The sequence below is a fragment of the Molossus molossus genome, unplaced genomic scaffold (genome assembly GCF_014108415.1).
Source record: "Molossus molossus isolate mMolMol1 unplaced genomic scaffold, mMolMol1.p scaffold_m16_p_5, whole genome shotgun sequence".
NCBI lineage: Eukaryota > Metazoa > Chordata > Mammalia > Chiroptera > Molossidae > Molossus > Molossus molossus.
In genome coordinates, this window is record NW_023425388.1 from 26530354 (window position 1) to 26554191 (window position 23838).

Genomic DNA, 23838 nt, shown 5'->3' on the forward strand with positions numbered 1-23838 from the left:
ACCTTTTTGGGGGTCAAATGACCCTTCACAGGGGTGGCCCAAGACCATCGGAAAACACATTTCTGATGGCGATTCATAACAGTAGCAAAATTACAGTTATGAAATAGCAACGAAAATAATTTTATGGTTGGGGGTCACCACAACATGAGGAATTGTGAAAGGGTCACGGCATTAGGAAGGTTGAGAACCACTGCTCTAAAACATCTTTTGGATGACCCTCATGCTCATTTCTCCTCCTGGTCATCTTCTGCAAAGGCTGTCCCAGTTTTCCTCCTGGATCTGCTGTTGTGCATTTGTAGCTTCCCCTTGCCATCTAGACCCTTTTGTTCTCCGAGAGTATTCTTTTCTGTATTCCATGTCAACATAGACAGACAAATTACACATAAAGTGTTTCTTCAAATTATTGTAGCCTTTCTTTTTAGCAACAAGTTACAAAAATGTTAATTGTTGAACGATTTGTTGGTCATATCTAACTATTTTTCTGTTGCTGTAGTTCACTATTTTTCTGTGAACTTGCTTTTTATATTATTTATTCCTCCCATTACATTTTTTTTACTTGATTTTTAATGTATTTTTACTTTTTATTGAATTTATTGGGGTGACATTGGTTAACAACATTATATAGGTTTCAGGTGTACAATTTTATAATGCATCATCTGTATATTGTATTGTGTGTTCACCACAGATTATTTTGGTATAGATTTGAGTTAGTATAAAACTCTCTGAGGTCTTTTTCATTTCATCGTGTTTGTATGTGTGCTTTTTTCCTATTAGCCAAATAAACTACCTATTTTATTTCTTTCTTTGTGGTTAGATCATTTTGATGCTTTAAGATCCTTCTTTTTTTATGATGTTACCTCCAGTCACTTGAGCTCATAATGATCTTTTTTTTGTATTATATAGCACTTATATTTTTAAATGTTTTTTTTTAATTGATTTTTTAGAGGGAGAGAAAAAGAGAGGGAGATAGAAACATCTATCTGAGAGAGATACATCAATTGGCTGCCTCCTGCACATCCCCTACTGGGGATCAAGCCCACAACCCGGACATATGCCCTGATTGGGAATTGAACTGGGACCTCTCAGTCCATGGGCTGACGATCAATCCACTGAGCCACACCAACTAGGCAGCACTTACATTTTTAAACAAATAGCAGTTGAGTATGTAGTGCCTTGTTTTGTGTTTTTGTTGGTGTTTGTTCTTAAGTCTTCCCTTTTTAACATGTCAAAATCCTTGAGAACAACTGTCTTTATCTTCCCTGTATTACTCATAGGACCTCGCATAGTGATGAGTACATGGTCCGTGTTTGCTAATATACTGAGTGATTGAAATGTATGAAATGAATCTTGAACTCAACGTTTTCATATGACATTTCATTTTGATTTTACCACTGTATACAACATAGGAATGTTTACACACCTCCTGGAAAGTACTCAAGCTTATGTGTTGTTCTGTATTATAAATTATATCTATGTCAAGAATGGAGAAATGGAATGGTATATCGCTTGCTGCCACCTCTGTTTCCTATTAACAATAAATGCATGTAGGCCAAGAGATGGCTGTCTGCCATGAATTGCATCGTTTACACTGGTTTTTAATATGCCTCCTGGCATTTCAGTTTCTGTTCTCAGCAGGCTACCTAACTTGTGCTGAATCCTCTAATATTTGTACGCAGATAAATGCTTAGAGAGCTGTGAAAGATATTCTGGCTTTGCTTCTACATGGTTGTAGATGAATGTTAAAGACACATCGGAAAGTGTATCATTCAAATATAATTTAAAATCTTGAATCATAATACTTTCCTGAAGTTTATATTCCATTTTTCCGTTAATGGACATGAGTTTTTATATTAAATTTTGTCACTGTGTATGATTACTCTTGGGCTTTGTAATCATCTGCTCTCAGAAGAGGAGGGATGTGTCTCACCTGCTGCCAGCCAGCAGGCACCATGCCTGAGGATACTGTGCCTGAGGGCAGCAAAGAAACAGAGAGAGAGGAAAAATGGAAAATGGGTTTTAACCCTTTCCTTGCCCTCGTTGGGAGGGCAGTGTGGCCGTGAGGCTGGGAAGATGGGAGATGCATATTAAATGTGGTATTAGCTTTTAGTTAATCAAAGCTCAGAGGAGGAGGAAACAAATTTCACTTTGTAATTATACATTTTTGTTGTGTCAATAATTATGTAGGTGAGTTTAACAAACATTTTTTAAAGCTTATTTTCCCTTCAGGACCCTTTGTGTTAAAAAAAAATACCCACAAAAAAATTCATACTGTACATGAGATAAAGGTAAAAAAATCACATTTATTTTCATAGAGAACATTTTTTCTACAAATTTGGTATTAGTAAATAATAGATTAATTTTTTTAAAAAAACAGGAAACGAGTTTACATTCATTGAGTAACATCTATTTATAAATATATTTTGTATGGCCATCAGAATGGTAGCTTTGAATTCTGAATTCTGTTTTGAAACATATTTGAATCATTAATTTATACATTTTGTTTTATTGGTATATTGATGGATATTCCCTGGAAATTGCTCAGGGGAAAGCAAACAGTACTAGTGTAATCATATGTTTGAATCCTAATTTAATTATTGATCTAATTTAGAGTCATATTTATCTATAAACAATTTTAAAAATAAAAGTGGGACATAATTATTAAGGTGCTGGGATCAGAGTAATTCTTTTGATCTTCATCCTGTCATTTGAAAAAATTCTATAAAGATTTAGGTTAACTCATTCATTCATGAATGGTATTATTTTCTAACTTTCTATATCTTGAGAAAGATATTTGAATATTTATATATCATTGTTATTAGTTTGACAAACTCAAGAGAGTTGTTCAGTCCATATTCTTTCATTAAATGTTCAAATAAAATAATGATAACAGTGAACATAACGATATAATCAGGGATGGGAATGAATGTCTACATTTTTCAGTGTGTAATTTCATCTAACATGTGCTCTCAGTTCCTGTAACTTTTCACTGTGTCTGATGAAACTGTCCAATTGAGTGTGATTGTGTAAGAGTTGGTCAAAGAAATTAGGAGAGTTACGGTAGAAAGAGGATTGGGATAAGGAAGGGGAAAAAAGTAAAACCAAACAGTTGATCAAAACTTGTGTTAAAATGCAACTGTACAGTTGAGAGAGATGGTAGTATTTATGACCAATTCTAACACAGAAAATAGTTCATACTCAAGCTCAGCCTGAAAGCAGAACATTGCCAAGTAAGGAGAACTAATGCCAAATCCACAGCACTCCCTCCCTGAGCCATACGTGGTTGGCGACCTAAGTTTTCCCTATCCTTTTGTTAATAATTTTGTCTTTGCAAAAAAAATAGTTTTGTAAAATCAAGCTAATAGCTTTCTCTTATATTAAGTCTGGAGATTTTTGAGAGGTACACAGAAAGAAACAAAAATAAAAGGATTGAAATGCTTACTGAGAGTGTCTAGCATATTTGGGGCGCTGCTAATCCAAGGAAGAAGATAACTAATTAAATGTGCTATCCCTGACTGGTTTGGCTCAGCGGTTTGAGCATTGGCCTGTGGTCTGGAGAGACCTGGGTTCGGTTCCCGCTAAGGGCATGTACCTTGGTTGCAGTTTGTCCCCGGCCCTGGTTGGGTTGTGCGGGTGGCAGCCACTGGATGTGTCCCTTTCACGTCGATGTTTCTCTTTCTCTCTTCCCCTCCCACTCTAGCTGAACAAAAAATGGAAAAATGTCCTCGGGTGAGGATATAAATAAATAAATAAATAAATAAATAAATAAATAAATAAATAAAAAAAATAAATGTGCTATATTCTACTGTCCCTTTTCTTTTGCATAAGTTCATTTATTTCCCTTCTAATCTTTTGCTTTTAATCTGTTTATTTTTTGTTATGTCTGTTAAAAGCAGCATTTTCTTGGAATATTTGACACCATTGTTCTTCTGTGTCAGACTTTGTCCAATGTTCGTAGGTCTTTCTTTCTCACCAGTATCACATCACATTCCAAAACACAAACCTATTTATTCTTCTTTTCTTGTTCTTTTTTTTTTTAACTTAATGAGAACTAATTAGAATAAAAGTTGAAATACATAAAGTATTACATTTGTGCCTTTGAAAAATTAATGTTTTCGTAACCTGTCTTATAGCTCTTATTTTCTGAAAAGCAGTTTATTTTCTTGCAAATGCAAAATCATAGACTTCTTTATTAATTTTGTTTTCTTTGGGCAGATATTTTATTCACTCCTATCTTTATATCTAGATTAGGTTATAATTTTTTCCATTTTCTATCCTTTTTTAAAGGAAAACAAAAAGTTGGCTAATGAAATAAAACTCAGAATTGTCCATGAGTTAAAGCCAGTCATTTAGTACCTCATTTGCACTATAACACCGGCCTAGTATTTGATGCTGCCATGGGAGGGAAGACAAGCAGGGAGCTTTGTAGGGTTGATAGCAAGAATTATACCAAAAACAATTACGTGTCACATAATCATAGGCATGTTTTGTTTATCTCAGTGAAAAAAAGTAAAAAAGCAACAAAATTCGCTCCTGTGCTTTTCTTCAGTGCCTTTCTCTCTTTTGCCCAAATCCGAAGTCAGTTTGGAGGCAGTTAGAAGGAGATGAAAGCGATTCGCTGTGGAAGCTGGAATATTAAGTGCTCTGGCAGGCATTTGGCTCTCTCTCGGAGGAAAGGAGCAGCATGCCAAGTTCTTACCATGTTGAAAGGCAGAGACTAGCGGGTTGATTCTGAAAACATTCTAAGCCCATGAAAACAAAGGTTCGTATGAATTACCACTGAACTCTTTCCCTCTGTGAACCTGAGTTTTTCGAGGGCATTAAAAACAGAACAAAACATATATTTGGAAATATGTGTAAAGTTAATCTTCTGCTTACTTTTTCTTAAGTGCACAACATTTGTGGATTTTAACTGCCATTCAGTTCCCTTGATGTTGCCATTCTACATTCCTCAACTCCTGTCAATCCCTGTTAAGTATCAACTTAATCGAGGCAAAATTTACAGTACAAAATATAAATAAAAATTTACCTTCTAAAATTATGTGCAGAGAAAGAATCAAAAGTACAAAATCAGAGCAAAGTACAGTCAACTGCACATTAGAAGCAGGACGATAGTCAGGCTGCCTGGGTTCAAATCCCAGCTCTGTCACTTCCTATTTGCATGGCCTCATTCTGCTTGCTTAGCTTTCTGCATCTCCATCCCCTCTTCTGTCAAATGGGGCTGACAACTGATCTCCATCATAGGAATATTGTGATGTTTAAATATGACAGGTCATGTAAATTATTAAGTACAGTGTCACTTAGTAAATGCTGAGCAGAGTTCATTATTATTTTTGTTATTATTATTGTTATAAAAGTTTTCTTAACTGTAAGGAAATATGATCTTGAAAAATTAACATTGTAATATCAACAAAATGCCAACATATAAAGTAGCATGCTACCTAATTTATTTATTTAAATGCCAAAATGAAGAGAAGTAAAATCTGAGAAGTTATAACATAATTGGCCCAATATATATATACAGTATGACCTTACAATTCAACATTGTTTGCCAAGAGCAATCTAAATTAGTAAATATCTAAATGATAGAATATTTTATAAATGCTCAGTTTTAATTCATTTAAGTACATGTAATTAATAAAACCAGAACAAAAAAATATTGTGTGATTTAATATTTACTGCATTTGCTTTAATAAACCCCTAAAGCTAATATTATAATTTTTAATTGTTTTTCAATACAAATAATTGCTACTTAAGTGTTTTTTTCTGAAGTTTGTAAACAGGTATTAATATTTTAATCATAAAAAATATAGACAAAATTTAGCCCAACCTTTAGTTATATCAGAAATTCTCTGTTAGTGTATTTAGAATCTATCAGATTACAATATGCCTTCCACTGCCTGGGCAACTCTGAGGCTTCTCTGTGCTGTTGAGATCAGCATGATCCGCCTACAGAAGGGTGGATGAGGAAAGAGGCAGCAACCTTAGATATGGGCAATTATTTTCTAAAAGCCATGTTTCTTTTTAACAAAGAGGACTGAAATATTTATGGGGAACTAGATACATATCTTAGTGTTTGTTTACACTGTTATACTCCAGGAAAATTTTCATTTTGGGAATACAACCCAAGATTTCTTAAGGGTAAACAAAAAATATATACATTACTTTTTGAGGTGGCACAATTTCATAATTAATAAATTATTAATACTATAAGACAGGCCAAATACTGTTTAGTTTCTAAAAGTAGAATAATTGAAAGGTTTATGAATCTTTTTAATTTGGATAAAGGAAGGAAAATCATAAAGCCCTATTAAGAGAGAAGCAAAAGGTGATTGTTTTATGGCACACAGCATAAGATTAGATGTCAGTGAGGATCAATTGAAGGAACCAGGTTATCATTAGAGAATAGTTAGAATAATTTATACTCATCGCCTCCCTGAACGCAACTGAACATGGCTTGATTTCTTATGACAAGTACGTAGTTTACTGGAAGAGGCTGGGACCTGGAATTATACTCATCTATTGTTAGAACAGGTGCTAAAGAAACAGCCTCGGCCTTATGTGCTGGATAGGTAGTCTTTTACTATCACCCCACCCCTATATATACCCTTTGGATTTTCAAGAGGGTTCATGTGTCTGGGAGAGCTGTTAACAAGAGAAGTTTAAGGCAAAGTACTAATAGTGTATCCCAACAGATAGCAGAGTTCATGTTGGAGAATCCAAAAGTCTGATCACTCAGTTAGTGACAATTAGAGAAGCTGAATTGCAAGGCTGTGGTCCTAGCCTGGATCTAGTCTTAGGTGGGGTTACCAATAGAATACAAAATTATAAGAAACCAAGACATAACCTGTTTATTAAAGGAGGGTAAAATATCAACAGAATAATTGGTGTAGAGAGTTGGAGAGGGACTGTTGAACTCGGGCCTGAAGTCAGAACTGGTCCAAACAGGGAAGAAGGGAGAAGGAGAAAGACATGAGGGCAGGAGGTTGAATCTCTAAGTGGGGGAATCATATGGCCATAGCTGTGAGGTAGAATAAGCACTGCAATGCTGAGGGGAGATAATTGATGTTCTCAATCAACGAAAGCATCCGTACATCGAGCATTCTGAACGAGGGGACTCAGTGTGAGGACAGGCTGATGGGGAAGGGAGGTCTCAGGGACATAAATATGCCTGGGCCGGAGTCTTGGTGCAAGTTTCTTAGGTAATTTCTGGCAGAGCAGTCTTTCCGAAATGCAAATCTGATTCCTGCTTAAAACCCTCCAGGGACTCCAGAACACTGAGGGAAAAGTGCAAATTCCATAACATGGTTCAGCATGGTCGCATTTGCTTTCAATTCTTGTCATTTTGAATGAATCATTAAGAATTAACCAGGAAAATGCCATCTTCTCTCAAGCTTCTGTGCTTTGTTGAATGCCCTTCTGGAATCCCTTGCTTGCTATGCCCTCCTGTGCTTCCCACTGACCCTAACTCATACTTTACCATTCATCTTCCTTGACTGAGTCCTCCTTTGTGCTTACACAAAATTCTGCGCATGCCTGCAATCATAGTACTTACCTGTAGTGCTGATTGACCAACCAACCAGTTTTGGTATTAACTGAAGTTCTTTGATGAATGAATAACTACATGACTCAGATGAGAGTTTGAGTGGAGAGAACTATTGCTAAGATTTAGCCTGGTTTGATGGTCAGGCCTATGGGTGATAGCTTCCTGTTTGCAGTGGGGAAGCCATCCAGAAACTTTCCAGACATCTTTCTTAGCTGGTTTCTGTTTCTCAATAGAGCCCTTTGTGGGAAACTGTACGGTCAGGATATATAGGGGAATCTCTATGATTCAGGGCCTCTGGATTCCTAGCTATGCCTTCGCTGTCAAGGGAGGTTTCAGGTTCTATATTTTGGAGAGAGAGGAAATCTAAAAGAAATGTAGTTTCTGTTTTCCAGACCTTGGTGGAGGAATGACATTAGGAAGACCTTCCCTAGCTGTGATTTTTTTTTAATCCTTACCCGAGGACATTTTTCCATTTTTTTGTTCAGATAGAGTGGAAGGGAAAGAGAGGAAGAAAGAGACAAACATTGATGTGAAAGGGACACATCAAGTGGCTGCCACCCACACAACCCAACCAGGGCTGGGGACAAACCGCAATTGAGGTACGTGCCCTTAGCGGGAACTGAACCCAGGTCTCTTGGGACCGCAGGCTGATGCTCTAACCGCTGAGTCAAACTGGCCAGGGCCCTAGCTGTGATTTTTATCCATGGCTCTTGAAGGCCATGGTGGGGGCTACTTGACAGATATCTGAAGATGAGATACATCAGACTGTGTGGATTTGACAATGTGCCAAGTTGTTGCTATGAGAAAACACTGTTTAGCAACTCTTTTCAAGTATCTTTTGGTTTGGCCTTGCTGATCTTTATTATGTAAAATATTAACATTCAATTGCACCAAAATGATAGGAATAACATCTTTGGGTATGGGATTGTCAATGTTCTTTCACAGTCAAAGAAACTGTCTAAATCTGGGATAGAAAATTGATTTTGGGGTAGTGAACATACCCCAACCTCCCCTCTCGAGTTGGGACAAGGATGGAGCACACTGATCTGGCCAGGGAGACTTCCAAGTCTAAAGCAATGGGCCAAGTATGGACTTAGAGGCAGAAGTGAAGAGTCAGGAGCTGGAAACCAAATTCATGATCAAGAAAGTTTGTAGGGCAGAACCTGAGACAACCCTGAAACAGTGTGTAGAAGGAGGAAGACTTTGACGGCGCAGACTCTGTCTTGAGCAGGCGTCCCTCTGAAGGGGACAACTCGTGGCCAGATAAAGCCTCTGCAGGGCTCACTAGAAAAAAGGAATCTCTGTTGTTAGGAGTACCTGCTATCCACTCATCTCTCTTTTTGCTGATACTTTTTGATACCCTACTTAAATAAACACCACTTTAAATAAAAGTAATCATATAGAATAATTATTAAAGTAATACTAAAAATAGAACATTGCTCCTCAAAGTACATTCCAAGAAAGTCTTAAGAAATGTCATTGAAAAAGTATTCTACAATCAAATTTTAAGTTTGGAAAATACTCCACATTCATCTTCTCTCTGTGATTTATTCTACACATTAGCATAGTAAAAGCTCTGAGAAGCCTTAACAGTAAAGAAATCTGCTTTTCCAATCTTAGTTTACTATGCAGCCACTTTTGGGGTGTGGCGAGGGGCTTACTGTAGAACATACTTTGGCAACACTAAGGTAAAGATTAAAGAAATATTTGAAAGGACGAAGAAACTGCTAAAAATCAGGCAAAAATCCCTTGATTGGAACCAAAAGGAAATTGAGGTGCTGGGGTTAGGATTTCCCAAAAAGTTTAAATGAGTAAACATTGGTAAAGCATGTAACATTGGGCTTTTTGCATAGTTGGTGCTAGGTCAATTTGTTGTTGCTGCTGTTGTTGTTTTTTTGTTGCTTAATGGGAAGGGAGATGAAAAGGGCCTATTCTTGCCAGTTTTGTGAGAGACAAGTTGCTGTCAGTAGGGTAGATATCAGCTAATCCTTCAGCTAAGGAACCACTGCAATTTTGGAGTGGTTATAGTTTCATCTTGCTTTCAAGTTTTAGTATCTTGGTAACTGTCAGTAAAAATTCAAATTTTTCTCTATGATTTTTACCATTCTCTCTCCCTCTCTTATTCTCTCTCTCTCATATATGTCTTCCTTTGAGTTCTCCCTTATGTTCTGGCACCACAAAATGTTCTAGGCTCATCTTAATTTTCCCCATCCTTCATGTGTGTGTGTGTGTGTGTGTGTGTGTGTGTGTGTATGTATATAAATATAGAATATATATTCAATTCTCTATTTGTATATATATATTTAAATTTATTATGCAAAATAAAAATAAAATTCATTTGTTCTAAAGAACTTCTCAAGTGAATGGCACACACCACCCTTCGTAAATTTCAGAGAAAAAAATATTTGAGGTGGCCAGACTTGTTCAGATGGGTTTTAAATGGCTAATAAAAACATCTGAAGTCCAGCTATCAGACTTTAGAGTTAAGTGGGATGACAGACTCAAATGCCTATGGGGTGAGGTGGGTATCCAGAGTTGGTGAGTGAAACCGGCCTGGTGTGAATTGAAAAACATGTACTCATTAATGGAGGCAGCTGCTACAGGAGGCTGTTTTTTGGGGAATGTGGGCCCATCATTTTTACATTTCTCAATTTTTAAAGTAAAGCAGGGAATCCAGATATTTATGGAAAATCTCTCAAATTTTACATGTTGGTGCTTATTTAAAAATAAACAAAACCAGGCCACAAGTCAAATAAAACATGTTCAGGGACCGGTTTGCTACTTCTAAATTAGGCAAATGTAAGACTGCACACAGCAGAACACAAGCAAGTCTTCATACCTGCTCAGCTCTGAGTTCTACTTGTCATTGAACACTGTAAAAAGTAGTGTAGCAATGTTCTTAGCCCACAAGGAAACTAAGGTGTTTTTATGAACCTTGTAAGCATTTGTAAGTATTTGCTTAACATTTATTTGAGACCACAATACCATTATTAGATGATCTAAAAAATGTCACATTATATTTCCTAATCAGTGCAAGATTTTAGTTCAGAAATGTTTAGTAAAATACTGAAAGCAGAAAAACTGGCCAAAAGAAAGGTTCTTAATTGTAAGAATATTTTGATGATTATTTTTATGTGATTTAATAATTTGTAGTTGAAGAATATTTGATGACTTTATTTTCTTGGAGTATTCAATAAGTTGAATTTTGAATAAATATCACTACATTACTTTTCCTTATTCTCTTTGAATGGTGAAATGAAGAGCATGTACTATCTTGTTGAAAAGATTCTTTGGACTTTTTAAATGTCACTGCAGTTTTATGAAGGTTTATTTATTTTTGCTATTAAAATATTGCATAGCTTCCAAAATTAAAAATGCACCCACCTTTTGCAACACAATTTATACTACAGATACATTTGACATGTACATATCATTCATTGTATATGTACAAATGATTTTTTTACACTTTTTATTTTAAAATAATTTCAGACAAAGAAAGTTACAAAAATAACACAGAAAGTTCCTATGTACTCAGCTTCCCCTAATGTTAATACTTTACATAATTATGGTATAGGTATAAACACTAAAACATTAACATTGGTAGAATACTATTAACTAACCTACATACTTTATTTGATTTTATCAGTTTTGCCACTAACATCTCTCTACAGTCAGATTCAACCTGGAGTCATACATTGTATTTAGAGCTCATATCTTAGTTGTCTTTGATCTGTGACAGTTCCTCACTCTTTCTTTGTCTTTTATGACCTGAGGCTTTTGAAAAGTACTGGTCAGTTATTTTGGGGAATACCCCTCAATTTGGGTTTGTCTGGTGTTTACTCATGATTATATTGAGATTATTCATTTTTGGCAAGAATACCACAGAAGTGATGTGCCTTACTCAGTGTAGGTGATGGTGATGCCAGTATGTCTTATTACAGGTGACATTAACCTTGATCACATGGCTAAAGTGCTGTTTGCCAGGTTCTTCCACTGTAAAGTTATTATTTTTCCCTTTTCAATTAATAAATATCTTGGGGTAGATGCTTTGAGAATATTCAAATATTCTGTTTTTCTCAAACTTTCACCCACTTTTTAAGCAACTATGAGTAGATTTTTGCCTGCAGTAGTTATTACTGTGTTCTTCTAATGATGGTTTTCTTTTTCCCATTATTTCTTCTACATTTATTAACTGGAATTTCTCTGTGAGAAAGAGCAATTCTTTTCTCCTATTTATCTATCTATTCAGTTATTTATTACTAACCATATGGACTCATTCACTTCTATTTTGTGGGTTATAATCCAGTATTGTAGTTATTTATTTTGTTGCTCAATTGTTCCAGTTTTGGCTATTTGTAGTTCTCTCAGGTGACACCTGTGCCCTTTCATCATGCCCCTGTCTTCCTTTGAACCCTTCCTTACTTTCTGGAACCACAAAATATTCTAGGCTTATCTTAAAATTTCCCACCCAACCTTGTAATGAAACTAATATGGTTTGGTTTCTTTGATTGTAAAATGGTATTTAGAAACCAAGATGTGGGCATTGGATGTGCTCATTGCTACTCAGGTGGCCTTGCTTCTGAGCATTCATTGTTTTTGCCATTTGTACCTTTCTTCTGGGTCATGACATTCAGAATATCCATTCTTTTTTTCCAGTCCTCCCCTGAGGATATTTTTCCATTCATCTTCAGATAGAGTGAGAGGAAGGAGTAGGGACGGGGAGAGAGAAAACCATTGATGTGTGAGAGACACATTTATTAACCAGTTGCCTCCAGCAAGACCCCAACCAGTGACAGGGACTGAACTGCAACCAAGGTATGTGCCCTAGACTGGAATTGAACCCGTGACTCTCTGGTCTGGGAGCCAGTGCTCTAACTGTTGAGCCAAATAGGCGAGAGCAAATATCCATTCATTTATTTATTTTATTTTTTAAAACTCATTTTTATTGTTGAATGTATTACAGATGTCCCCCCTTTTTTCCTCATTGACCCCTTCTCCCCAACCCCTCCCCCCTCCTGCCTTCCCCACACTATTGTCGGTGTCCATTGGTTATGCATATATGCATAGAAGTTCTTTGGTTTATCTCACCCTGCCCTGCCTCCCCGCTTCCCTTTGAGGTTCATCATTCTAACAATCAATTTGTACTTCTTAATTCCTACATATTTTTCTCCTATGTCTCCAGCCCCTGCTCATCTGGCAAGCAACAAAAAATTCTCTGTATCTATGAGTCTGTTTCTCTTCTGCTTGCTCATTTTGTTTGTAGATTCAGTTGTTGATAGATATGTATTAATTGCCATTTTATTGTTCATATTTTTGTTCTTCTTCAAGAAGACCCTTCAACATTTCATATAATACTGGTTTGGTGGTGATGAACTCCTTTAGCTTTTTCTTGTCTGGGAAACTCTTGATATGTCCATCGATTCTAAATGATAGCTTTGCAGGATAGAATAATCTTGGTTGTAGGTCATTGCTTTTCATCACCTCGAATATCTCTTGCCACTCCTTTCTGGCCTGCAAAGTTTCTTTTGAAAAATCAGCTGACAATCTTACAGGAGCTCCTTTGTAGGTAATGAACTACTTTTCTGTCTTTGTATTTAACCTTTGGCATTTTGATGATGATATGTCTTGGTGTGGACCTCTTTGGGTTCATCTTGTTTGGGACTCTCTGTGCTACCTGGACTTGTATGTCTGTTTGCTTCACCACATTAAGGAAGTTTTCTGTCATTATTGTTTCAAATAGGTTTTCAATTTCTTGTTCTCGCTCTTCTCCTTCTGGCACCCCTATGATGCAAATATTGGCACTCTTAAAGTTGTTCCAGAGACTCCTTACACTATCCTCATTTTTCGGAAGTCTTTTTTTTTTTTTTTATTGGATGTTTTTTGCTTCCTTATATTCCAAATCAACAGTTTGCTTCTTGGCTTTACCTACTTTACTATTGAGTCTCTGTAAATTATTCTTTATTTCAGTTAGTGCCTCTTTCATTTCTGACTGGTCCTTTTTTATGTTGTTGATGTTCTCACAAGTTCCTTGGAGGCCTCCTTAAGTTCCTTGAAGGTCTCACTAAGTTCCTTGAATGCTTCACCAAGTTCCTTTAGCAACCTTATAACCAGTGTTTTGAACTCTGCATCTGATTGATTGCTTACCTCCACTTTGCTTAATTCTTTTCCTGGAGTTTTGTTCTTTTCTTTCATTTGAGACATGTTTCTTTGTCTCCTCATTTTGGCTGCTTCCCTGTGATTGTTTCTATGTATTAGGTAGAGTTGCTATGTCTCCTAGGCTTTGTAGGGTGGCCTGTTGTTGTAGGTGTCTTGTAGGATCCAGTGACACAGCCTCCTTGATCACCCCAGCTGGGCCCTTGAGGTGCACCCCTAGTGTGGACTGTATAACCTTCTGTTGTAATTGAGTCTTGATTGCTGTTGGCATGTCAGTGGAAGGGTTTTACTCGGGCTGATCCATTGCAAGGACTGGCTGTGCTCACTGACCACTGGCCTCTGACTACCTTGGAGTATCAGCTGTGTAGGGGCCCGCCACACAGAGTAAGACTTAGTTCATTAGGGCTCTGGTACCCACTGAGTATGCTCATTGAGTGGGTCACTTGTGGAGGTGGTTGTGTGGTGGTGGTTCGATGTGGTCTGAAGCTGTCCACTGGGTATGCTGGCTCTGGGACAGGGTCAGCCATAGCCTGTGTTTTTTCTGGGGCCACCAGCATAAGCTACAAAGTGATCTGCCAATAGCCTCTTCTTGTTCTGGGCTTGAGGGTGCCCAGGAAAAGCCAAATTGTGAACCAAAGCTGGTTGCCAGGTCTGGGGCCACTTAATGAGAGGTGTGGGGCCCACTGAGACCAGATGTTGCTTGTTTGAGAGATTTTAGGAAACTCTGAAGTGGGGTCTAAGACAGGCCAAACCTATGGTAAAGCCTTTGGAAACAGCTTGGGTGGGCCTGAAAGATGGGTGGGGCGGGGCCTCAGGGAATCACCAGGGTGGGGCAAACAGTGTGAGCCAGGTTGCTGGAGTCCCCGATATGGTGGCCTTCTGCTGCCCCAGGGAAGGGCTCACCAAAGGAACAAAGGCCTCCGCCAGCACATCTGTCCAGGAGAAAGCCCCCTTTCCAGCCCTCGTCCAGAGGCCAAACAGCTCAGTTCTTTTCTGTATGTCTCTGGCGCCCTTCCAGCTGCCTCCCCTCTGAGCTTAGAGGGAGCAAGTCCATTCAGCTCGATTTCAAGTGGTTCTGAATGATAGTTGTGTTGCAGTTTAGTTGTAATTTTGACGTGGGAGGAGGCAATACTGCGTTTACCTATACCGCCATTTTGACCGGAAGTCCATCATTCATTTTTTTAAATAAATGTGTTTAAGGCTATAAGTTTTCCTTTGAATAGTTTAATATATAACGTTTTCATTGTCATTTAATTCCAAATACTTATAATTTCCATTTTTGTTTTCTCTTTGGCCCAAGGTTTATTTGCTATATGTTTAAGTTTCCATTTATATAGATTTTTTGACTGCCTTTTTGTTTTAAAATTTTTATGTAATTTTATCGTGGGCAATGAGTATTGGTAATGAATGTGGGTATCTATTTTTTTTTTTTTTGAGAATATATTAAAATTTGAACTGTGGCTGATTACATGATCAAGTTTTATGATTATATCATGTGTTTAGAAAAAATGATTATTAGATATAGTTGCAATTATATCCATACACCAGGTTTGTTAATTATGTTATTCAGATCCTCAATATCTTTACCTATTTGTCATGTCATCGTGACCATTGCATTTCTTTGAGAAATATGTTAATACCTTATGCTATCATTATTAATTTGTTCTCATTGGATTTTTTTTTACATATTTTAAAGTGTATTTTGGGTATACAAAAGTTCATGATTATAATTTTTCTTGATGGATTGGAATTTTTATCAAAATGTAAAGGTTGTTGATCCATTTAATGTTTTACTAGTTGTTAAAATATATTTTATCATTTTAAAGCATCTATCATGTATGTATTTTCCTACCCTCTTATTTTATACATTTCTCTGTCAAAAATTTTTTTTTTAGGTATGACTCCTGAAAATAACATTTGCTTGTTTTCCTTTTTTTAGTATGCTACGAGAAATACTTGTCAGGGTACAAAGTAGGGCTGAAAATAGGATTCATTAAAAATATTTTATAGGTGCATTTAGGCTTTTGGGATATCTCTCCACTATACCTCCCAAAAGACTTGTAATTACCTTCTTCTGACTCAGTCAGATGGTCTAGGTACTATCACAAAACAACTGGTTCCCCACCTGTTTATTCCACAGTGAAACCTATCATTTAACAATTCTTACAAACACACAGAAACTTACAGATAGCATTTCAGTGCCTCATTCACTAGGTTTTTTGTTAAGAGAAAATAGTGTAATAAATACCCATTAAAACAAATTACCAAGCATATGTGTTTCATCTGTCCTTTTTTGTTTATTTTGTTTCCTGAAGTAATTAAGGCAAATCCAAGAGTGCATGCTGTTTTCATCCCTATATACTTCAGTGTGCTGTGCCATTTTCTTATATAACAATATTATTATTATGCCCTAATTAGCAGTAGTCCCTTGGTTTTATCTAAATCCCAGTTCATAATCAAATTTTCTCAGTTCTAAAATGTTTTAGTTTATTTGCTTGAATCTGATTCTATACAATGTCCACATGTCACATTTGATTGTCACTTTTCTTCTTTTTTTAAAAATCTAGAACCAACCCCCTTTCTCCCTTTGTCATAATTAACTTGTTGTAGAAACTGAATAAATTATCCTTTGAATGTCTCATTTATAAATATGAATAGACAACAAAAAATCTTCAGATTTTTATATGGCTATAATTTTATTAATTTTTTTAAAGTTTTTTTCTTCTTTATTGACATTAGAGGGAGAGAGAGATAGAAACATTGATGAGAGGGAACATCAATTGGCTGCCTCCTGCATGCCACCCATTGGGGATCTGGCCCACAACCTGGGCATGTGCCCTGAATGGGAATCGAACTGGCGACCTTTTGGTACATGGGTCGATGCTCAACCACTGAGCCACACCGTCCAGGCAATTTTATTTTACTTCAGTTCTTTAAATTTTATTTTTCAGTTACATTTGACATTAAATACAGTCAGCCCTCATTTGTCACAGTTCCAGGCTCTACTGTGATAAATGAATTTCCGTGAAGTAGGATTCTTTATACACAGTTGTCCCTCGCCACTTTGTGCTTCGACTTCTATGGGTTCACTCTATCACGGTTTTTTCAAATACAGTATAGTATAGTATTCGAAAAAACCATGATAAAGTGAAGCTGCGGAAGTCAAAGCACAAAGTGGCGAGGGACGACTGTATTATTTTATATTAGTTTCAGGTGTACAGCATAGTGGTTGGAGAGCCATAAAATTTACAAAGTGATCCTCCTTTAGTTCAAGTACGCACCTGGCACCATATATAGTTATTATGATATTATTGACTATACCCCCTATGCTGTCCTTTACATCCCCATGACTATTTGTAACTACCAGTTTGTACTTCTTAATCCTTTCACTTTTTTCACCTGGCCCAGCAACCCCCTCCCTTCTGGCAACTATCTATCTGTTCTCTGTGTCTATGATTCTGTTTTAATTTTGTTTGTTCATTTATTTTGTTCATATGGTATTTGTATTTCTATGTCTGGTTAATTTCACTTAGTATAGTACCCTATAGATCCATCCATGTTGTTGCAGATGGTTAAGAGTTCATTCTTTTTTGTAGCCAAGTAATATTCCCTTGTATATATGTACCAGTACTTTTTTATCTACCTGTCTATTTATGGGCACTTGGATTGCTTCCATAACTTGGCTATTGTAAATAACTCTGCAGTGAATTTAGAGGTGCATTTATTTTTTCAAATTAGTGTTTTGGGTTTCTTCGGGTATATACCCAGAAGTGGAATTGCTGGATTGTAAGGCAGTTCCATTTAAAATATTTAGAGGAACTTCCATATTGTTTTCCATAGTGGCTGCACCAATTTGCATTTCCACTAACAGTATACAATGGTGGTTTTTTCTCCATGTCTTCGCCAACACTTGTTTGTTGATTTATTGATGATACCATTCTGATAGGTGTGAGATAATATCTCACTCTGGTTTTAATTTTCATTTCTCTGATGATTAGTGATAATGAACATATTTTCATGTCTGTTGGCCATCTCCATATCCTCATTGGAAGTGTCTATTCAGGTCCTCTGTCCATTTCTCTGGACCACGGGCAGACGCTCTAACCGCTGAGCCAAACCGGCCAGGGCCTCTGTCCATTTCTAAATTGGTTTGTTTGTTTCTTGGTGTTGAGTTGTATGAATTCTTTATAGATTTTGGATATTAACCCCTTATCAGATGTATCACTGGAGAATATCTTCTCTCATTTACTAGGTTGTCTTTTCATTTTGTTGATGGTTTTCTTTGCTGTGCAAAAACTTTTTAGTTTGATATAGTTCATTTGTTCAGTTTTTCTTTTGTTTGTGATATATCAGAAAAAAAATATTGCTAAGAGAAATGTCAGAGTTTACTGCCTATGTTTTCTTCTAGGAGTTTTATGGTTTTGAGTCTTACATTTTTAAGAGAAGACTCAAGCGAAAGACAACAAGGAAAACAAAGGGGAAAAAACAATGTGATGAGCTGAAGAAAACTTAAAAAATACACTATACTTGATATCTTAAAAATGATAAGAAAATTGTATTCATGGAACAAGAATAAGGGGTAGTAAAAATAATTGTTATTAAAATATGATAGCTAACATTTAAAAATTCAGGCAGGCTGGAAAATAATAAAAGTGTAACAAAATGTCAAAATTGGTAAATGGCAAAGAAAGGTTAAGAAAATCAGAAGATATCTCCAGGAGAGTTCACATCTAAAACAATAGAAAAATACTCCAAAAAAGAAAACAGAGAAGATGAAGAGGGAGGAAATCATTTCCCCTAGCAGAAAATTCTTGGAACTAAAGAACATCATTTTTCAAAGCAAATAACATGTGCCAGCAGGAGAGAATGACAAAAAGCTAACATGATGATATACTGTGATCAAATTTATGATACAAAGTAAAGGAGAAAAAATTTTAAATCTTCTGAATCGAGGTGGGCATGGTACAGGGAGGACCTACCACGTATCATATAAAGAAACAGCAATTAAAATGTGCTTGGACTTCTCAGAAGCAGCACTGGAAGTTAGGAAACAGTAGAAGTGCCCTAATTTTCTATTGAAGCATATTTTTCTCATTTGTGATTCTAAATCCAGCCAAAATGTCCAGTCTGAGATTAAATAAAGATAATTTCAATTATTCAGGGTCTCAATTTACCTCCCATGCACAGAAAGACCCTGGAGGACTTATTCTACCCCAAACAAGTAAACCAAGAAGGAAGACTTTACAACCAGAATACAGATCTGACATGAAAAAGAACTGAGCATAGTCCCTGGAATAATAAGGAAGGGGAGTCCCGGGATGACAGCTGCATAGTCAAAGCAGAGCATAACCAAGACTGAAGCAGGGGAACTGAGAGCTCTAGGCAGGCTGTCTCCTGGCAAAGAAATGATATGTAAGGATTACCTTCTGTGTCTGAAGGTACTGAGTGAGGACAATTAGACCTGTCAGATTCCAAAAAAGTATCAGTGATAGGTACACAGAGAACTAAGAAAGAAGAAGAGGAGGTAGTTTTTAATCCAGGGACAACAAAAAGAAGTTGTACAAGAAAAGCCATTTGATCATGGCATAACATGTGGCTCACTAGTGGAGAATAATGTAATTACTGAATATAAATATTGATTCCTATTGGGAGGATGAGGAAGGAATGCTGTGTGTGTGTGTAAGTGTGTAAATGTGTGTAGGAAGGTCAGCTTTTATTAGGATAGTGGTAGAGACTGCTGGCTGCCTACCCTAACATTCATTCTCCCTTCCTCCTTAGTAATAGAACTGTGGATATATATCTGGGGACTAACTAATCTTTCCAGTTAAAAGACTACATTTCCCAGGATCACTTGCAGCTAGGTATTACCATGTGTCTAAGATTAGCGGAAGTACTCAGTGGTATTTCCAGGAAATCTTAAAAGGCATAGAGTGAGCCATCATTCTATTCCTGCTGCTGGTATGGAATGGCAAAGTAATTGATGGAGTTTCTGCCATTATCATGGTCTATGAAAATAAAAGACACATATCAAAGATGTAGAACAGAGAGTTGGAAGTATGCCCAGGCCTTGATGACATTATAAAGCTATCATATCAAGATTAAACTGGCTACCAGTACATTTGTTTTGTGAGATAATATACCTTTGTATCTTTTTTTAAAAAATGTTTTTCCTTTATTGATTTTAGAGAGAGAGAAAGGGAGAGGGAGAGAGAGAGAAACATCGATGAGTGAGAACGTTGATTGACCGCCTCCTGCATGCCCCGCACTGGTGATCAGGCCCACAACCTGGGCATGTGCTCTGACCGGGAATCGAACCAGAGACCTCTTGGTGCATGGGTCGACACTCAACCACTGAACCACACTGGTCGGGCTACCTTTGTATCTTAAGCCATCATATCCAGGTCTCAGCTGTATGTAGCAGAACCAGATCCTAACTGATTTGCCATTCACCAGATAATATCTAAAATGAAATATTAATAATAGTACAAGCATGTTATTTAGTAATATAGAGGTAAATACTATAAACAGGGAAAAAGTTGAAAGTAGTTGGTTTGAGCAGTGGGAGTAGGGGTAAAGGCAAATGATCACTATTTTTTCTTTATAACTCTTAATCCAATAACAGTTCACATTTTAAATTATGTATGTCTTACTCTAATAAAAATAAATTGATTTAAATTAGTATTTCAAGTAAAAATACTTGTTCATTGTAAAAATTCAAACAGTACAACAGATAGAGTCAAAGTTATGCCTCCCTTCAATATTCTTTGCCTTTCCCCTGCCCATAAGTTTTACTGTCCTCCCCAGGGGTAATGGCTGTTTGATATGTGTCTCTCCATACTTTTTCTGTACACTCATTTGGCATATATAGAAATGCATACTGTTCTTCTTTTATTTATTTTTATTAAAAGTGTATTTAAATATTAATTTGAGCAAATACTCATGAGGGAATATTTAGGCTTGTAATGGATGTTGTTTGTTTATATTTTTAGAATCCAAGCTGGAAGCATGCAGTTAAAAAGTCAGCAAAATGAAATTCAGAGACTACAGAAAGAATTGAGTAATTTGCAACATGAATTAAAAATTAAACAGAGACAATCACAAGTCTTCAGGTAAGATAATCTTTAATTAATTGAAAATTATAAAGATTGAAAAGATATATTTAATACTAACTTTATAAACATCCAAAAACATTGTAGTAGTCTGGTTTTTATATTTGTTATGGTTGAAAAATGTGATAATAACTTCACTTTTTTTCCTTTTCTTTACTGATAATAGAGAGAGAGAGGGGAAGTGAGAGGGAGAGAGAGACAGAAACATTGATAAGAGAGAACATACATTGGCCGCCTCCTGCATGCCCCCCATTGAGGATCAGGCCCACAACCTGGGCATGTGCCCTGACCGGGAATCGAACCGGTGACCTCTTGTTAATGGATCAATGTCAACCACTGAGGCACACTGTCCGGGCCACTTTTTTTTTTTTTAACCATTATTGCAATTGAATAGTTTTACCAATAAAATTTAAATCAGGCAAACATTGTTCTCATTTTGCAGTGACATTTACATGGAAAACACAGTAACTAATACATTTCCCCTCTTGACCAGTATTTCTTGGTGTATTTGATCCCCTGACACACAAAAAAATAATAGAATTGGGAAACTTTCTAAATATAGTAATAAAACTGCTAAATTTAGAAATCTTCAACATATATGGTGTTATTTCTGCTTTTATATAATCTTTGGAAGGTTTATAATACCTAAAGATAAAATCCAATGTTCTAAAGAAACAAAAAAAGTACATTTCTAATTCTAAAAAGGGAATTGAATATATAGAAAATATTAGAAAGAATGCATTTTTAAATTGAGTAACTTTTAACTCTTAGAAATGGGAAATAAGTTAAATAAACATTACAAATAGACATAGTTCAGGGTGACTAAAAAATATGCTGGATGAATATTTTAAACATTAGATTTTTTTTTTCCAATCTACTACTTATTGCCAGAAATATTGTTCTGTTAAAAAAAATCATCTGAGCTAATAATTTTTAAAAAATTGTTTGCGTCCTACATGCTCCCCAATCAAACTGCATCCTGGGTATGTGTTCTGACTGGGAATCAAACCTGCCACCTTTTGATATACAGGATGATCCTCCAGCCAACTGAGCCACACCAGCTAGGGCTGGACTAATACTTTTTTTTACACCATCTGGTGATAACCTTCTGGCCATTTGTCTTTTGTAAATGCCTTGCACATACGCGATGCTCAAGAAAGAACCTTTGAATAAATAAATGAATCTACTCACAAAACAGATGACCATTTTTGTCCTCAGAAATCTCTGCTGTTTCCTAGAAATTTGGTATTGAGCCAGCAGGTGAACCACCATTTTAGTAAAGATGCTCAGTATTCAAGCTTGGCTCCTACAATAAGCTTTGGCCTAAGTGTGCTAAGTTATCTATTTAGTTTTAGAAGATTCCTATTATGACTCTTTTATATGTTGTTGGAAATATAAAGTACTTATCCTTGCCTGGCCGGTGTGGCTCAGTGGTTGAGCGTCAACTCATGCACCAAGAAGTTACTGATTCAATTCCTGTTCAGGGCACATGCCCAGGTTGTGGGCCAAATTCCCAGTGAGGAGCATGCAGGGGGCAGCCAATTGTTCTCTCTCATTGATGTTTCTATCTCTCTCTCCTTCTCCCTTCCTTTCTCTCTCAAATCAATAAAGAAAAAATTAATAAATAAAGTACTTATCCTTTAATTTTTATTATTTGTAAATCTATCTAGACTCTTATTTATCATCCCTGAAATTTTCCATGCCAACTCCCCAAAAATCTCTCCTTCAAGCTCTCTTATACTTTCACTCAGCTCTTCAGCCTCATTAAGGATTCCTGTGTTTTCTCTGATTTTTCCCAACCATTTTTTGGCTTTACTATGTTTTCTAGCCTTGACCCATAGTTAAATTACCTGACTTTTTAAAAAAGAGCTTTATTGAGAAATAATTACATACTATAAAATCCACCCATTTTAAGTGGCAATGCAGTGAGTTTTAGTAAACTTACTGAGTTGTGCAACCTTTACCACATTCAGTGTCAGAACATTTGTGTCATCCCACGAAGGTCTTCATGCCATTTGATTTAATCTTGCTCTTACCACAGTCCTAGGCAACCTTTTTTTTGTTTCTGTAAATTTGTATTTTTCTGGACATTTCAGATATATGGAATCATATAATGTATGGTCTTTTACATCAGGCTTCTATTACTATATTTTTGAGGTTCATTCATGTTGTATCATGCATCAGCACTTGTTTCTTTTTATTGCTTAATACTTTTCATTGTGTGAATATACCAGAGTTTACTCATCCGTTTACCAGTTGATGGACTTTCGGATTGTTGCCATTTGACACTTATGAATAATGCTACTCTTAACATCCACGTACAAGTCTTTGTGTGGATGTATGTTTTATTTCTCTTGGGTTAATCCCTAAGTGTGGCATTACTGAATCATACGGTAAATTTAAATTTAACTTTCTAAGAAACTGCGAAACTATTTCCCATGTGGCTGCACCATTTTATATTCCCACAAGGAATGAGGATTATAGTTTCTTTGAATTCTTGCCAACACTTTATTGTCTGTCTTTTTATTGTAACCATTCTAGTGGGTGTGGCATGGTATTTCATTGTGGCTGTGGTTTGTGTTTCCCAAATAATCAATCATGGTGAGCACCTTTTTATGTGCTTATCAACGATTTGCATGATTATTTGGTGAAATATCCATTAAAATATTTTTCCTAGTTTTTTATTGGTTTGTTTTCTTATTATAGGATTGTAAGAGTTCTTTATGTCTTGGGTGACATCCTTTATTTGAAGTATGATTTGTAAATATTTTTTCCCAGTCTATGGCTTATGTTTTCATTTTTGTAACAATCTCTTTTGATGAGTAGAAGTTATTTTTAATAAAAAAAAGTTATCAATGTTTTCTTTAATGGATTGTGTTTTTGATAATGTGTCTAAGAACTCTAACTAACCAAAGGTCACAAAAATTTTCTCCTGTATTTTTCTCTGAAAGTTCTACAATTTTAGCTCTTACATTTAGGTCTATGATCCATTTTCAGTGAACACTTGTGAATGATGTGTGGTAAGGATCTCAA

At 36.2% G+C, this 23838-nt stretch overlaps 1 protein-coding gene across 1 annotated transcript in view; it reads left to right on the forward strand.

Annotated features, from left to right (window-relative positions):
• The window catches only part of LEKR1 (leucine, glutamate and lysine rich 1), a 209547-nt gene that overhangs the window by 74148 nt on the left and 111561 nt on the right, over positions 1-23838 (forward strand). Inside the window, exon 8 of the mRNA XM_036243655.1 lies at positions 20686-20805. Within this exon, the coding sequence (XP_036099548.1) occupies positions 20686-20805 (120 nt within the window). The remainder of the gene's footprint in view (positions 1-20685; positions 20806-23838) is intronic.